Here is an 18348-nt window from a genome sequence, read left to right as displayed (position 1 = left end):
TTACTACATGTAAATGTTTGTCTGATACTGTGCACTGTGAGCTCCTGTAACCAAAACCAAATTCCTTGTATGTGTAAGCATACCCGGCCAATAAAGCTTGATTCTGACTCTGATTCTAAAATCACTCATTGTTGGAAATGTCATCAACCTCATTCATGTCCTACAACTACATTTAGTATAATAAGAAACTATGGTAGTTTTTACATTTCTTATGAACATCATTCATACTTGTGTGCATCTAATTCGGATTTTCTATTTTTTTTAAACAAAACACTACATTTCATATAATTTAATATTGTAAAAAGGTGGTATTCACTATTTAGCCATATGATTTGAGCAATTTGAACATTTCCTTCAGATTTGTTTACCAGGCAACCTCAGAAAACATCACGCTGCAAAGGAAACGTGAAAGTTCAACGTTGGACATTAAAGGGTTAATGCACGCCCGCAACGCGCGGCGCTCCATGTGCACCTTATTCTTGACAAATTGGCGGAGGCCTCTGATTGGTCAGTCCGCTGAGGCGCTGAGCAGATGTTCTCAATGAGAGCTAATTCTCTGTCAGAGGGCTTAAGTACATGTTCGCCGAGGGGAGTTCAGTGGTGTTTTAGATCATTCTGTTTCATTATTCTACCATGGCGTTTTCTCTGGTGAGTATTTTCGGTGGAAAGTGTGCCCGTTGGCGTGTGCGCGCCTTCGCCCACGAAGGGAAACTCAGGAGGAAAGCTTCTGTTCAGGAACTTTGTTTGTGCTAGACGCCATGTTAAAGGCTAATACAGGTTTAGCTCGGTGTTATCGTTAATGCCACGCTTAGGTATCACATACACTGGCGAGAGTTACCAAAGATGGGCCTACTCGCCGTTTTGTGGTGTATTAGCAATGTAAGGCCTCGACGACCATGTCAATTTGAGCCCTCACCATACGCTCCTGTGTTCTTTTAGAGAGACAATCCTAGAGCCCTTAATCGTTGGGACTCAGACACTCCTGCCCTGTCTACATGCAGCAATGCAGACATCTTCCGCAGAATGAACACCATGCTGGGCAACTCTCTGGACCTCACTGGGGTCTGTACCACTCCAAGCGGCAAGACCAAGCGGGACTCACTGATGGGTAACTTTTCCAACCTTTGGCTAAGTGACTGTCATGATATGATACAGAACAGAGTCATAAAAATCTTTCTATGAAGCTGTTTGTGTCATGAGGGCAAAGAATGGGGGAAAAATACACACTTAAAGATTTAAGGCAAGTTGCTTTAAAGGCAGTGGCTCAATTTTGGACCATGAATTCTGTGTAGAACCATTTAATGCACAAATGGTTCTTCAGATTGATGAAGAATGTGTTGCATATGGTTCTATATTGAGTCTTTTTAAATATGGTTCTATGTAGCACCACACCTACTTTGGTGCTCTATAGAACCACTTTCAAAAAGGCTGTATATAGAACCATGTGCAACACATTCTTTATCAATCTGAAGAACCGTTTGAGCATGAAGTTGTTCTAAATAGTACCGCTGCTTTTACTGAAGAACCTTTGAACCATCTTTCTAGGTGTGTGCCTTTGTTGTCAGGTGTTCTACTTGGGTGACTGAAACTGCACTGCAAAACAATTCAATTCAGTTGGCAAGTGAAACATTTCAGGCCAGATGAAGTATTCTGTTTCTGCTTGTGTGATATTATAAAAATCCCAAGGTATTCAGTTTCTTTTGTACGTGTATCTGTTGAAAGTTTCCAGTGAAAGTTAACAAGCTGAATTGTCTGCCAATTGAATTAAACGTTCACTAGATAAAATTACTTTGAACAAGTGTAGCTTTAAATTGACTAATAATATTTTTAAAGCAGACTAATAATGAGAGATTGAGTAGACCTCTTCTGTTTTCACTTGCCAGTATTTAACTCTTTGCAGTGCAGTCTTAGGTTGCATGATCTGTAGTTTTGGACCAAAAGTGTCCCTGCTGCAAGGTGAGCCTAAAGCCCCAGGTGATGCTAGCGTAATCTGCTTTGCCAAGATTTGATTTGATGTTTAGTATTGTTGATTTATTTATTCTAAAGCCTTCTAATTATCTACATGTTTGGGTGTAGAAATGTTTTGTTTCAGAACAAAGCCTGAGATGTATTGGTATGCTGTTTTAAATGTGATATTATTATTATTTTTATTTTTTTTTATTTATTTTTTTTTAAATGTACACCCTCACAAATCAGCCATGTTTAGGTGCTTTAAAGGGAATTCTGCTGTTTTTTTCTTAAATGAAATGGTTATGATGCAAGTCATGCAGATGTTTGATATGAAATGCTCAGTTTTAGTTCAATTCAGTTGTTCAGTGGTGATTGGAACCAGACTCCTGAAGCATTTAATCCTCTAAAAGCTAATTCTCACTTATTACATAATGCTTTGAATATACTGACCTATGTCTGAGATTGTTTTTACAATAGTTTTGAAGCTTTGTCAGTTTATCCATTTATAGCAGAGGGGTGCAGGCAGATTGTAAGGCTGAACAGTCCCCCAAAGAAAACACACTTTTAGATGTACTGCTATTTTATCACTACCAACATTAGCACATAAAAACTGGGACATGTAGGTTAACTGGTTTTGCATAGTAAATAAAATAGTTCTGATCACCTTGGTAAAGAAATCAGAGCCTGTTTCTCTTAAAGATTGTTTCACATCAAACAACTCTGAATGACTGTACATCAGTCATTGAATTAATCTGAAATTTGAGTTGATCTAATCTTTCACCCCACATGCTGTAATGCTGCTTGCGTAGTCAATTTCCTCCTGCGGTCAGGCTTCTTGCACGAGTGCTACATCAGACATGCAGTGTCATGCAGCCGATACGTGGCAAAAGGGTGCTGAATCAGGCCTGGATCAAGCAGCTGGATGATGTCCAGTTTGGAGGAGCAGTGCAGATTGCCCATCCTTTTTTTTTCTCAGATCAGGCAACCTCTGCCTGCTGCCGTCTTGTGATTCGCCAGGCTTTTCTCCCCTCTTTCCTTCAGCCTGCAGCTCTCTCCTCGCTCCCTCTGCTGCCTCAATCAAGGACAACAGCCAGAGCTCAGCGGCCTTGAGGGGAGAAGGCTACTCTGCTTGTTTGCCTGCGGGAGAATTTGACAGGAATTCATTGGTGTGGCAGCAAAGCAGGGGCCGGGGGCTGATGTCATTAGCAGGGGGGTGCGAGGGCATCAGCGCCTGGGTCACATGCAGGGTGGGTCGCCTCTGCAGAGGGAATTGCATGGCATCTGCAGCAGCTTCACACAGTTTAAGCTCGCCAGCTTGCAGATTTATTCTCTGACAGAGCTTGAAGGGAATCAGTGTTTCAGCCAAAGACTAGAGGCTGCTTTTTAGCAGAGTCTTTCATAATACCCCTGTGGCTGATGCTGAGTTTACAGGTACTTTTGTTTATTTCTGGACTATTTTGACAGACCGTCCGGATTCGGATCTGTCTGTGGTCCGGAGCAGGATGCTTTTTCCCAGCAACAGCCAGGACTCATCGCGGGGTCTGCCTGATGTCAATGAGCTGGGCCTGGGCCTGCAGTCCCTCAGCTTGTCCGGTTGGGAGAGGCCATGGAGCAGTCAGGACTCGGAGCAGGCAGCCCCAAATAACAATATCTCCAGTGAGTATTCATAAATATCTTGCATTTTCCTTGGGCATATAGAGCTTTTCATGTGTACAGGAAATGTTGGGTGCTTGTGGCTTGGGTTCTTTTCCACCTTCCCAAGTCTCTAAAGCTTATTCTTCTCTAATGTTTAATTGCTTCGCTAATGTTTTCTTTGTTAGACGTTTAATCAGATGACTGGCTTGTTTTTGATATTTAGTTTGGTATCTTGACTCTTACTCCTGTGTAATACACTGATCTGACTTGATGACTAAATGCTTTCACAGTAAGCAGCAGTTCAAAACAGGACTTCCCGGTGAGTCAGAGCTTAGTGTAGCTGCTGTGTCATAGATTCCCTGCTTACCTCATGCCTTGCCTATTTATTAGTGCTAAAGTGTTTTAGTAAGGAGTGTTCGCTGTTTCAGAGGTAAGTTCTTAAACAAGCCATCTTTACCACTAGTCCATTCCTAGAATGCTTCAAGAATTTTAGGGCTGTAACTGATGGTACCACTAATTTACTCCAAGGTCCAGTTGACAATGATCAGTATTTACTTTCAAAGATTGTTTGCTCTTGATTTTGTTTCCTTGTTCTCTAGTGCTGGGGATGCTGGGAAGCCCTCTGGGCCATCTTCTGAACAAGCCTCAGGGCTTTAACTCAAACGAATCCAATGCTGGGCCTTCGGATTTCCTGGAGAAATTTCCAGCCTTGGCGCGCCTGAATTCCCGCTCTTTGCTGGGCTCCCACTCCAGCAGCCCTGTGGATTCGGAGACCAGTGGCTTCAGCTCTGGCTCTGATCACCTTTCTGACCTGCTGGTGAGTTTTTGACTGAAATGAAAAACCTTGGTCAATACTGATTCAGGACATGCTGGACAGAAAACTGAACATTGACAGTTTTTACAGAAATGTATGGTATGTGGGCTACAGAATGTGCCATGAAATCAAGTTTGACAAATGGCCATCTGGTCACCAAAGGCAATTTCTGTAGTATAACATCTCTAGTTATACTGTGCACTTTGGCACTGTTGTTGGTGCTGCCCCAAAAAAGGCAACAGAAGGTGTCCATGTGCTATTGGGGACTTTCCTTTCTTCTTCTGTTTTGCTGTGATATCAATTGGGATTTTTTGATGTGATGCCAAACCTGTAGGAGTCATTTGGTAAAGTAACCCTTCCTGCTAAGTGCTATAAAGTCACATGTTTGTCCCTTGTAGAAACTGATGGTTCAATGTGTATTTACCCCACCCCCCCATTTGTGACCATTAAAATTATTTGTAATGTTTATTTTGGCACTTTGTAGGCCTATTTCTTTTCTCTTCCTGGTCAGTATTGTTTTTGGCCTTAAAGTGCCATTGTTGGCCAAAAATTCAGTGGCTGAAATTCAGACTGTTTTGTTTTTTTTTGACCTGAATATTGTGGGCAAGAGGTAAGCATATGCTCTTGGTTGAGTTCCCAAATTTGTGTTAATTGAATTGCCATCCTTTTTACACCTAACATTGTATTAATCTATAATCTTGTTTTCCTCTGTGCAGTCCTCTCTGAGGATCTCCCCCTCAGTGCCCTTCCTAATGTCCAATGTGCAGAAGGACCCTCTGAAGCTCAGCCTGGGTTCCCGCATAGATCACGACAGTTCTCCCCTGACCCCTCCACCCAGTTCCACACCAGATGGCAGCAGCCTGTCCCGCCGTTGGCCTGGAGCATCCGTGTGGCCCAACTGGGACCTGCTGGAGACCCCAGATGGACCCTTCAGCATTGAGAGGGAGGCTCGTCTCCACAGACAGGCTGCATGTATGTTCTGCTATTAAGCTACTCTAGACTTATCCTATTAAGAACCGGGGGCAGTATCCGTTTTCATGTTATGACCTTTGTAAATGTCTTTGGTATGCTTCTAGAGTGTTTTCATCTAGTGCTTGTGTCTTGGAGATACTAAATACCTTGTTTTTAATGGAAGTGCTACTGATCTCTTCAAATAACAGCCATTAATGAAGCTACTTTCACTTGGAGTGGACAGCTTCCTTCCAGAAACTACAAAAATCCAGTGTACTCCTGTAAGGTCTTTCTCGGAGGAGTTCCATGGGACATTACTGAGGGTGGGTGGCTCTCCTTATTCATATAAAGCTTATTGTGTTTAAGTCTTTGTGGTTTTCTTGGCTTGTTCTTGAGTGCTTTACTTATTTCCCTCAGCTGGCCTGATAAACACATTTAACTGTTATGGCCCCCTGAGTGTGGAGTGGCCTGGTAAGGATGGCAAGCATCCTCGCTGCCCTCCTAAAGGTAATATGCCCAAAGGTAATGCAGTGGGTAGGTCTAAGTTTATTCCAGCTCTTTCAAGGTGGCTTGCACCAGAGGTTGGGTGAGAGGCACTGGGTGTTGGGTAACTGTACTGGAGCACATCACACATGAAATTAGGTTGTGGCAATCTCTGTGGGATTTAGCAAAATCTTAGAGTAACAGGCATTCTTGTGTGCATGTTGAAAAACTTAGTGTGTCCAACATACACATTTTAAGACATGGCAGAAACCTCAGTTACTAGTCCAGAGACATAATCATGACATTAGCATGTACAGCTAAAGTAAACCAGGTTTGCTAGTGCTTTGGCTAAAGCTTGTTTCTTGTAGGGTATGTGTACTTGGTGTTTGAATCGGAGAAATCTGTGCGTGGGCTGCTGCAAGCCTGCACCCAAGATCTGCTCCATCCTGAGGGTTACAGCGAGTACTACTTCAAAATGTCCAGCAGGAGGATGCGCTGTAAGGATGTAAGTATGGGTCCAGCAAATCACACTTCATCTGAATTTTACAACCTGTTAATTTAATATAGAACTGCTTAGCTTTAATGTTGGTGCATTTGGCTTCTAGCAGTAAGCATGTGCCATGATATTAAACTCCTGAATCTCCCTGCACTTTGTAAAATCCGTGTTATACTGGGAAGCTCTGAGCTTTATGTATGAAAAGTGCAACACTTTTACTTTCTTTCCTGCAGGTGCAAGTGATCCCCTGGGTGATCTCAGACAGTAACTATGTGCGCTGCCCCTCTCAAAGGTTGGATCCCAGTAATACTGTGTTTGTGGGAGCTCTGCATGGCATGCTAAATGCTGAGGCTCTGGCCAGCATCATGAATGACCTGTTTGGGGGAGTCATGTATGCAGGGATTGATACAGACAAGCACAAGTACCCAATTGGTGAGGTTACCTTTTAACTCGTTTACTTCTGTAACACTTTTGCTTGGTCTAATAGCACCAATTGCAGTGGAAATGACTTTTGTTCAAACTGAGCTGCTCTTTTTGCCAGGGTCTGGTCGTGTAACCTTTAACAACCAGCGCAGTTACCTGAAAGCTGTAAGTGCTGCGTTTGTTGAAATCAAGACCCCCAAATTTACAAAGAAGGTATGTTTCTACCCCAATGTAAAAACATTGAAGTTCAGTAGTGAGTAGTGAGCAACAGTTGCTCATCCACACTGAGTATGCATACATGAAATAGTTTATGCAACCTCTATAAATTTCTCTTGCATAAGTTTGAGCAATTTCAACTTGTACTTTAATTGGGCAACCAAAATCCTGCAGCTCTGGTATTACATACAGGTAATGGATGTTAAGTGCCATAGAGCAGTAGTTTTCAGTCCTGGTCCTGGAACACTGCTACATTGCATGTTTTTAGTTTCCCTTTCCCTAAATACACCTGGTTGAAGTAATGAGCTGATAAATTCCTGATGTGGACCAGATGTGTTGGAGACATTTTTCTAAAGGGCTGTGCCCTTTGGAATCTTATGGGAGGTGAAGTCTGCTTATGAAAATCTCTTTCCATTAGTTTAGTGGTCTGTATGAACCACAGGACAGTTTAACCTGATTGCTCTGGTGACCAGTTAAAGGCTCTGTTCACCCCCAGGTTCAGATTGACCCATATCTGGAGGATTCCATGTGCCAGGTGTGCAGCCGCCAGCCTGGACCCTTCTTCTGCAGAGACCAGGTGAGTTTCTGAAATTAAAGAATGTCTTAATGCAGGTATCAAGTGGGGTGAGGGTAACTAGTTATCCCTTTTGGTTTTATAACTTTAGAGTACATTTATTCTTTGGTCCACTGCTCCAAAGTTTCAAAACCTGGGTTTTGCATGTGACTTCAATGAATGGTATCAGGAACAGTTGTTTTTTTTGTGTGTTTTATATATAATCTCATTGAATTGACAGCTTGGTTTAAAGTGAAATGCATTCGAAAGGTTCCTAATGCTAGTCCCATTGAATTACTCTCTCAAGCAACTTCCCCAGATATGGACATGCGCGAGTTCAGGCTTAAAGCTTTAATAGTGCTGCAATTTATACACAAGCAAGACTCATGTAATCAGTATTATTAAAATGCAGAAGCAGCAGGGGTGCAAATTAGTGCAAAATGTTTTGAACATTTTTGGAAACTCTGCTAGTTCCAAAAAGAGACATGCAGTTGTCTCGCTCACTTCTCCAAACATGCATTGAGTTTAGTTCTAATGCTCTTTATCCACTTCTAACAATTTGATACATTTAAAAACTCATAATGGAAAAAAATCTGAAGGTGGTATTTATTGTAATACAGAACTTAATGTTTCTTGTATGTGTAAAGCACATTCCCAGCATTTGTGTATATAATGTAGAGAATTTTCAATAATATAATGCATTTTGCAACTAAACACCTCAGTTAAAGGTGGGTAAACACTAGGTTTATGGGTGTTCAGCTTTTGGTCCTTGAGGATCTTAAGCAAATGTTGGAATTTCCAAATGTTTCAGAAATTTGAAGCATATTTCCAAAAAGTTGTTTTAAAAAATGCATCTCAGTATTTCAACCAACTGTGCACAATTTCCTGGAGATAATGTCACATGCTTACGTTCATGAGACCAGAGACTCCCTGTTCATTACGCATTCAAACTAAGCCTTTTGTTTAGAGCAGTTTTGACAGCTGTCAGCTGTACATGGCAGTAGAACAAACAGTGCAGAGATGCCAGGTGGTGTGGGTAGCAGCCTATTTAATGAGGGCTAAAGTTTTTGTCCCTCTTTGCCATTGCCCGCTTGTCCCTGGGAATGTCAGTTCAGACAGCTTTATCTTCTGTAATGTCATTAGAAGTAGTGGAAACCTGTGACTTACCTTCCTGCTGCATCACCAAGTCTATTTCAGTTACCATTGTTTGCATTCCATTTATTGATTAAGGCCAATTCATTCATGCATAAACTGATTTAAGCAGTTTTTGAATTTCAGGAATTTCTGTCTAGGTTTGTGCACTTTCAAAATTTACATGAGCTGGATATAAAGCCCTTCAATAAAAGCTGAAATCTCCCAATTTAAGTCAGTAGTAGCCCAAGCCTCTCCAGGTTTGGAATGGACACCTTTTCAGTAGTTTGAACTACTAACCAATTTGGTGACCACATTCAATGTAAATATCCCAGATTCATTAACATCTAGCATTTGAGTGCCTTTGTTGATGGACTCTACAGTGAACTCTCCTTTGTACTCAGATTATTGACCATTTTATCTGCTGTCTTTTTATATCCAGGCCTGCTTCAAGTATTACTGTCGCTCTTGCTGGCATTGGCAACACTCCATGGATATCTTGAGCAACCACCGCCCTCTGATGCGCAACCAGAAGAACCGGGACTCCAGCTAAAAGGCCTCCACCTGCACGGCAGCACCGTGCTTCAGCCTGGACCTCCACCATGCCTCCCAGGGCACAGCTCCAGTGCCAGCCCTGAAGAGGGCACTCACAGGAGTATGGGTTTGCGGAGACACTGTAGAAAGTTCACTTTCGCACTTGATTTGGCTTGTTCACGTTGGCACTTTGCACAGTGAAATGATGGGTTTGCAGGGGCCCACACATTTGAAAGTCCCCCTTGACTTTTTTGGGGGGTGAGAAGAAGGCCATGGTTTAGAAGACTTTTTTTTTTTCTTATGGATTTTTTTTTTTCCCCCTTGTGTTGCAGTTTTTGAACAGTCATGCAGGTTTCATCTTTAACTGACCGAAGCCATACAGTGCCTTTGAATTGGTTTCCTCTCCTCTAGCTGCTTTTTCCCCATTGCAGTTAGCTGGAGTTTTTTACTTTAGAAACACAGCTACATAATGAAGCCATTTTCATCTTCCAGACATTTTACGCAGTTATTTTTACTAATTTTTACATAAAACGGTTTTAAGTCCATGACATGGAAAAAGTTGAACAGAGATCTACCTACTGGCTTTTTAATTTTCCTCCATTTTTTTTCCTCCACAGTTTTTCTGGAGAGTTTCTCCCTTGTTCAGCTTTGTTCAGTGGAGCAAGGGGTTTGCGCAGAAAGTTGCTACTACAGCCCAGATCATTTTTAGTGCATGCCACCGGAAGGCATTGCTTTTACTGGGTTGCATCAAGTTTTCAGATCAGCTTGACTCGTTAATCAGAAAAGAAAATGGCCATAGATTGCACATAGTTTTATTGTTGCACTTTTTAATTTGCACTTTGGAAAGGGGTAGGTTTTTAATCACTTCTTTTGGACATCAGCAGGTATCGCTATGGGCATGACCCCCAGAGTACCAACAGCTGCTTGTTGAATGTAAAACTCTAAACTTCACATGAATGTACCTTAGGAGCCTTAGTAGATCAAATGCAGATGTCACTTTATTTCAAACTCGCAGACTGTCAACAGCTCATGGATCTGGGAAGGTCTTTGCAACCAGGACTGTCATTTCTCCATTTACTCCATGCTGAGTCACAAGCCCAAAAGCTTCTTATTCTACCTCATTGTGGTCTGCTGAGTTTGTGTACTTACAGATGTGAAGTTCAGATTTTTGATTGTGCACAATAAAGGTGTTCAAGCATTCATATTGCTGTGTGTGTTTTACATAGAAGATAATGGAGGTAGTGACCACCAGGACTTTGTGCAAATGTTCATTTTGTCCACTAGGTGGTGGTCTCTTCATACATCATTGCTGTAGTCACTGCTCTCCATTTAGCCATAATTTTATGGACTCCTGTTCTCAAGGTCAGGGTATGTTTGAGCATTAAATCCAGGTTAGGGGACTTCTGCACTACTTTTGTTTTGATGCTGTGCTTCAGCGGTGTTGGATGTTTTCAGGCATTGTTCCATCATGTGTGGAGACCAGTGTCTGCCCCACAACCCAAGTAACTAATTGGGTTGATCCTATCTTGCTGTTATCTTGGATGTGTGCCTATCTAGTTACTAGTAGTAGCTGAAATGCTTAAGTACACCTCTCTTCACTTACTGTAGTGTAGTGGTTTTTCATTTAGTGTCTAACATCCTTCAGTTTGAGCAGCAGCCATAGCAAAATCAGTTACTCATGATCTTTTTTTAAACTTCTATTCCACAATTGTAGCAAAGAATTTTTATATAAGCAATGGTATGATGTGACCAGTCAGTGGTGGTTAAGTATTATAAATAAATTTTTGCTTGCTGATAGTAGTTGATATCCTGGGAGATGGTAGTTTGCCCTCTTCTCACACCTTTTTAATGCAACAGTTTTAGAAGCCCCCCCCCCTTCACTGTGAATATAATTAATCAGCCAAGATAAGTTTAGGTTTGCTTCTTTTAGTTTGTACTGAAAGAAGCTGCAAGGCTAATGTAGTTAACACATAATGTAATTGGTCCCACCAATTAGCAACTGAGCAAAGTGCATGCCTAAATTACCTACATGCCCCAAAATCAGACTTCAATAAAATGAAGTACAGGCTTTAAGATGGCTGCTACTACCAATTCCCCCACTTTAAAATTTTTTAGTTCAGTTTTGATGTAAACATTCAGAAAGGTTTGTGAAATGATGCATTGTAAAGAAACTTAACTCGAGAGATCACGATGTCTACATATAGCAATTTTATTTACTATCCAAAATGACCAGTGAACCTACGTGTGCACATGTTTTGTATTGGGAATTGTAAAAGAGAGGAAAATATGTAAAGTTTTATTTGGGTTCTTGCTATAACACCTTGCATGTACCTAGTGTGTGTGAAATGCCCTCTGGTATACAGGGAGTCCTGTGTTGGCTGGCTGCGAAGTCACTCACCATAATGGCACTGATGCTAGTTTCAATGGTGACAATGTTTGGTTCAGCAATCCTTCTGGAAATGCTTCTTTTCTAATTCAGTAATAGTCTTTCACAAAGTGAGACCTTGTGCATCTACTCTTGTCTTTGGTTTAGAAATTGGTAACAATTCACTCTTTCCACCAAACTCTTGAAATTGGGCAAGTTTTTCAGATTTACAAATATGCTGTGGTGTCTTGTAAAGCTATTCAGAGGTATTCCAGGCATGGTTACGGTTGCTAGGCTATGAAAGAACAACTAGGTGAACCAATTTGCTACAGCGCCACAATGAGGCAGATCAGTGCTGCATCTCTAGTTAATACCAAAGACAGGAGCCTGGCCTCTAGAATTTTCATATTGAGATGTTCAGGGGATCAAAGAGGTTAATGAGCGGGGGGTCCTGGTTCCACCTGGATCCCCTGTATTTTGCACCTTGCATGTACCACCACTGTAGATGTATTTTAAAATGTTTTAGGTAAAAAGCCTTACATACAAATGTTTGTAAAACAATATCTCAGACACCTGATGGTGTTTTTGTGGCTAGTATCTGTATCTGTTTCCCATCACTACTCTGACAGTGTAATTATGAAATTTTGGAAAAAAAAACGAATTATCTTAAGGGCATGACGCAGTTTGACGTATGTATGTGATTAAACAGTGCAGTTTGCATGATTCTCATTACTTGTTAGCTGCATTAGCCTTGTTCCTTGAGTATAAAACGTCTGTTTAGGGGTAAAGGAAAATTGTGTACATTTGATCTTTGTGTCACAGCATTACTTTGTTGATCTTGGACATACAAGCCTATGAACCCAACCGGATATTAGAGCAGGGAAGCCACTAAACTACATGTCTTCTATTGTGCTTGTACTGAAAGCTGTTGATCTGTATGATTGTTGGCCTGTGTTTACAGGGGCATGGGTATAAATGTAGGCCCTATTGATCCATCTTCAGTTGTAGCCTCCAGACACAGGCTGTGCCCACATGGCCTGTGTGGGTGGACAATTCGGGGGGGTTGGGGGGTGTCTGAGAGGAAATGCCTGAAGCCTGAGATATTCTTGTTGTTTGAAGTGGGCTTGCCAATACTGGCTAAGATTAGTGCACCACCGGCTTTAACACTTCTTCCACATGTCAGAGAAATGTGTGTCACTTCCAGCCCTCCGGATCAGTGGTGGCCCATCACAGGAACAGCAGAGAGCTGACAGAAAGGCAGGTAGGGGGGTAAGCTATGTTGAAGTGGTACATAGAGAGGGTTTGAGTCACTGTGAATCACCCAGGACTCATCAGTGTGGAGGATGCTATGTGCGTCGAGGTTTATGTAAGCGCTTATCCTTCCTTTCTCATCCCTCTCTACACATCCCACCTTCATGTCTAGAATAGCAGTCACCCTACACACAGTCTGAGCGTCGTGCCCCAGTCCTCCCCACGCGGCTCCATCATACATGATGAACCCAGTGATGGAGCCAAATCCACTTTTAAACTGGATCCTGGCTCCAAGTGGAGCTCTGCGAAGATTGGGCTCCAGAACTGCTAGTTGGAGTGTCCTCGTCAGACTGGTTTCCAGTCCTGGTGCATTTGTACACAAATAATGTGTTGTTTTCACTGGTCTGACTGTCCTGACCTGAGATCAGCTCATTAACAAGCCCTTCTTGAGTTGAAGAGGGTGAAGACTGTCAGACCATCATTGTCTGTGAGCAATTGTCATAGTTTTTGTGGTGTGTCCCACATCATTGGCACTAGACGGCACCAGTTTCACCAGTTCTGCAAATGGAGCCCTATCCGATTTGGTGCAATTCTGGTCCTGTCGATCTCATTTGCACTTTTGACCGTGCAGGTCTTTTTTAAAAAAGAAAATGCTTTGTTTTCTTTTTTTGAGAGGTACAGTGATGTCTTGATAAATAAACTTGAATGATTTAATTGATTTTGAAATTGATGTTTAGTAACTTTTTCCAGTTTTAGTGAACACATTCTCATATACTACAACACAAGAGGATTTGTACACAAATCACAAAAATAAACATCACTACAGTGATTTGCTGGAAACAAATGCTTTGCAATGCATGCATCTGTCCCAAATGCTTGCCTTTAAACTTCCACTGCTGAGGTGTCTTGCCCTCTACTGCATGTTGTCAGTATCACCTAAGTTTGCACTTTGAGGAGGGCCTTTTGGTGGGACAGGCCCTGAGCTGAACTGGTATCAGAGACTGGCAATTCTCTAATCGGCTGTTCAAAGGAATAGTGCAGAATCTTAAACATTTCTTTTTCATTTTACCTGTCATAACTTTCTTTTTTTTTTTCCAGAACAAAAATGTTTGTTGTTTAGTTGCAGGTTTAAATGAAAAAAATCCCAGATTTGCAATGTCGTCTCAGACTTTTGGAGCCCTCTGTATATAAAGTGGACCCGAAAAAGGATTTGGGCACTTTAACCCTTTAATCACTGATAAACGTCGACAAAGTTCTTTAGGTTACTTCATAAAATGTTTAACAAAATGATATTTGTTTGAAAGATAAACACTTTTAGCACAACATCAAACTAATGGTAGACTCTTTGTTTGGAGAAAGCCTGGAGAAGAACTCCAGATTCTTCTGATGCTGCTTCCTGTCATGCAGGTGCAGAACATGCATGTCGGCTGTCAGCCGATATGTTAAAGTGCAGCTTATCATAGAACATGAGGTGATGATGAGGCAACAGAAGGTGATCATCAGTTAGACAGCTCCACTTCTTTCATGTTGACTTCGTGTGGAATTCCACCATTTTTTTCTACATTTCTGGATAATTCAGTGGTTGAGATTTAAACAAAGTTATTCAGAGTGGTTTGATGTGAAATTATACTATTAGACTATTTTGCTTTACAACAATCTACATGTAGCTCTCCACCTACAAAAATATGTTTTGGGCCCAAACATTATTGCAAAACAATATCTCAGGCAGGGGCGGCACAGTGGGTAGCGCTGTCGCCTCACAGCAAGAAGGGCCTGGGTTCGATTCCCGGCCGGGTGACCAGGGTCATTTCTGTGTGGAGTTTGCATGTTCTCCCCGTGTCTGTGTGGGTTTCCTCCGGGTACTCCGGTTTCCTCCCACAGTCCAAAAACATGCAGTCAGGCCAATTGGACATGCTAAATTGCCCCTAGGTGTGAGTGAGTGTGTGAATGTGTATGTCTGTCTGTCTGCCCTGCGATGGACTGGCGACCTGTCCAGGGTGTATCCTGCCTTCCGCCCAATGACAGCTGGGATAGGCTCCAGCACCCCACCGCGACCCAGAAGGATAAGCGGTTTAGATGATGGATGGATATCTCAGGCATCACACAATGTACTTTTCAACCATTTCATTCAGTGATGTAGCTTCTAGAGGCATTAAATTACTTTAGACGTCTATCTCTTTTTACTGCTGCTTTGGATCATTTTGACTTGGTACGTTTCTCCAGAACAGCTCATTTCAGACTTTGTTTATATCTTAACAACTTAATCATGTAAAAATTCTGAAAAATTGCTGGAATTCCCCTTTAAGGTCCTTGGATCAGAGAAAACCCAGATCTTTGCAGGACAGGGTACTCCAGGACCTGGACTGCAAACCACAAACAGATTTTTATTTTGGAGGGGGAATTGTTTAAAGCCTTATTTTCTACAGTTCTGTAGCGCCTCCGGTGACTAATGTCCTATTTCTCATTCCTGTGTCCGTACACAAACTCCTCATGTTCTCTTTAAGGCCTCCTCCTGAAGAATGGAGTATGTGTGATTCCCGGAGCAGCCTGGGGCATGCCGTGTTCCTCGCTGGTGTATTTCTGGCCAGAAAAAGAGGCAAAGAGGCGGTGCAGCCACTCAATGGGGTCTTCTTGAAAAGCGTAAGCGGAATAGCTGCCAATGGGGGTCTCTCCCACGGTTACGTGGGTACCTTTTATTCTATCATCCCTCACTGTCCAATTATGTAACTGCCTGGTGCTGCTGTTTGTACTGCACTTGGTCTCTGTGCTAAATGTGCTGCATTGTGCTCTGTTTTCTATAGCTAGATTTACTCTGAGTCATGCTTTCGTTCTGCCTTGCAGTGCAAATGCAATTTAAGCTCAGTACACAATGTAATACCCAGTACTGTCATTATTTGTAGACTTTGTTTCAGCAAATTAGAAAAGTACATAACTTGCTCAGGGGTATATATTTCTGTATATATCAGAAGATTGAGCTCCACTGCTGATAATCTATGGTGGTTATGCTTAATCTCTGTTTGTTCATGGTTGCACATATGGTATGACATCATGATGTGCTTTTGAACGGCTTGGATGGTTTATTTGATCAAATAAAGCAGTATTTGTTTAACCCTCTTGGCTCTGCTTCAGTGGTAGTTCCTGCTGTGTATTCAAATTTCCCTGCTGAAAAAACCCAAAGAAACATTTGTTTCTGTTTGTTCCTGATGTGTTTTGGCTTTTTAATGGGCTAATATCACAGTGTAAAGGGTCCTAATGGCTTAAAAGATAACCAGTTGCTGATTCTAAATGCATTTGCTGGTTTCCTAATGGGATCTAAAGGTGTTCTACAAGGAACTAGTGGTCTCTGTTGGAAGCCAATTCCTATTAGAAAGCAAAATCATTAGGATTCAATCCTAATGGTGTCTAATGATCCTTTTTCAGCCGGGCTGTTTCTGAAAATAATTGAAAGTAACGGAAGTAACGGAACATGAATTGTTGAAGTGCCCCCCGCTTATGCCCCCCCCCGCCCATGTTTGTAAACTTTAGCACTTGTAGGAAATGGAGGGTTATGGGGTTAAAGTTCAGCCCTGCCTCTTTGACTGAGCCTCTCTGCTTAGAATGGAGGCTAGTTAAATGACCGTGGGAAATAGGCAGGGTTCTAGGATGTTCCACCCCAAGAAATAAAGACGTTACAGTGCTCAACATACTGGTTTTTAAGCTGTCAGTGTGGAGCAGTAATGGAAAAACAAGAAACCAAAGCAATGTCCAAAGCTGTGTCCTATTCACTCTACTGTGCACTATTTCGGGAGTCTGCAATTTTGTAATGTTGTCCAAAAACATAATAGAGTCTAGCCAGCTCATTCTTACAATCCCACAATGGACCGCAGCAGGTATTGTACAAACAATGTAACCTCAGAGCCAGTTTTAGGGGAGGCTGACCACTTCCTGTTCTTCCCATTATGTACCATTCTACAGAATTAGTTCAAACTGTGGTCTTACAATAAAACTGGGAGGTGACTGTCCCAAACCCTAACCCCTTTCAACTTCAGATACTTTTTCAAATATCTTTTAGATGTCTTTTGTAGTTACATTGAAAGATTAGAGTTATCATGAATTTAATTTTTAAATAAAAATCCCACATTTTCATGTCACTACTGAAAGAGTTTTAGTCTGTAGGCAAAGCTTTATTTTAGCCACACCCCTGCATTTTAGAGCAGAAAGTGAGACTGCAACCGTTCAAAGCTGTGTTAGCTAGTCATGTGCTGTCTAAAGTTTTTCAGTCATGCTCAGAAACATTTCTGTCAACAGAATGCCATAAATGCGTATTTCAGCATGTTTGAACTCCAGTTATAGGACTTTCTAACAGTGTCTTATAAACATTTATAACATCAGTGAGCACAAACTACTTTACTCAGCCAATGAACAAATCAGCTCACCAACCAATCAGCAGTCAGTAGCAATATTGTTAGCATCCTACTGCCTAAAACTTGTTTTCTGTAGAAAAACAGAAAGATACAGGTGTTTTCTTTTTTCAACATCCTTCTGTTTTCCAAAATTACATTAAGGTTCATGCATAAGTGACTAGAAACATGTTTATTTATTTTTTTATTTATTATTATTATTATTATTATTATTATTTTTAGCCATTTAGCTCCATTCAGCTCCATTCAACCCCATTCATTGAGGACTCGCTCATGGGTGGCCTCTAGTGTCAATTTTTATGGTATAATTGCAGAAATAGGTTCTGGTTCTCGTTCTCCTCACAAGAAATTATCTGGTAACCAGAGACACTGAATAGCCATAATGCACTGTCTTATGTGACAGAACGTGATTGTTACAGGGTGATGTGTAAATACATGTAACATTACCGTAACATCATATACTGTTACATTATGCTGTTAGTTCGTTAAGTTAGTTACACACGTTACGTTAGTGTACAAAATGAACAAATCTGTGTTACATTAGTATTTCACAAGTTTACTTGAATTCTGATTTCTGCTCCAGCTAATAGTGTTTATTTTGATTATCCTGTTTTTCCACCGCAAAATACTCCTTCTTAAAATTCCAGCATCTGATTGATGACCGTCTAGGGTTGGACTGAGTTCTGATCCAAGCTCCAATATCCACTAGAGGACTGGTAAGCTGGATCCTTTGATCCTGAGGACAAAGAGTCCAGTTTCAGCGAGCATACCCTCAGTCAAGGTTCCAGCCTGGCCTGACCCTGCCCCCTGAGTGCCCTCTGGGGTCATTCCCAAGCACCAGTGCACTAGGCCTCTAGCCTGGGTGCACAGATGGGACATGGAGATATAGATATAAATAGCCACAGTTGCCAGCAACAGTGTTTTTATTTTTACCACAGACTTAAAGGAGGAGATAAAGCCCATCTTTTATAATAATGCCTCAATAATAAAGCATCATGAGGATGTTTTCTGTTTTCTCGTTTGAGTAATATCCCTTCTACCTACCTATGCAGTGCATGTCCTTGAAATACAAACCTCAGTTCCAAAAAAACGAAGAGATTAGTAAATTCGTTTGATCTGTATTACACTGAAAACGGTACGAAACAT

General features: G+C 41.5%; 1 protein-coding gene across 1 annotated transcript; it reads left to right on the top strand.

The window, feature by feature from the left end:
• Positions 1-633: 633 nt before the first annotated feature.
• Positions 634-9205, top strand: cpeb1b (cytoplasmic polyadenylation element binding protein 1b). The gene is made up of 12 exons (XM_036584059.1): positions 634-648; positions 940-1108; positions 3415-3606; positions 4185-4402; positions 5116-5371; positions 5560-5673; positions 5768-5872; positions 6202-6338; positions 6563-6761; positions 6871-6965; positions 7465-7545; positions 9095-9205. The coding sequence occupies exons 1-12, from the start codon at positions 634-636 to the stop codon at positions 9203-9205; spliced, it is 1692 nt and encodes a 563-aa protein (XP_036439952.1).
• Positions 9206-18348: the final 9143 nt, after the last annotated feature.

Source organism: Colossoma macropomum, unplaced genomic scaffold, assembly GCF_904425465.1.
Source record: "Colossoma macropomum unplaced genomic scaffold, Colossoma_macropomum, whole genome shotgun sequence".
NCBI classification, from domain to species: domain Eukaryota; kingdom Metazoa; phylum Chordata; class Actinopteri; order Characiformes; family Serrasalmidae; genus Colossoma; species Colossoma macropomum.
The sequence above is the reverse complement of the archived record's forward strand: the minus strand, read 5'-3'. Positions and strand labels throughout refer to the sequence as shown.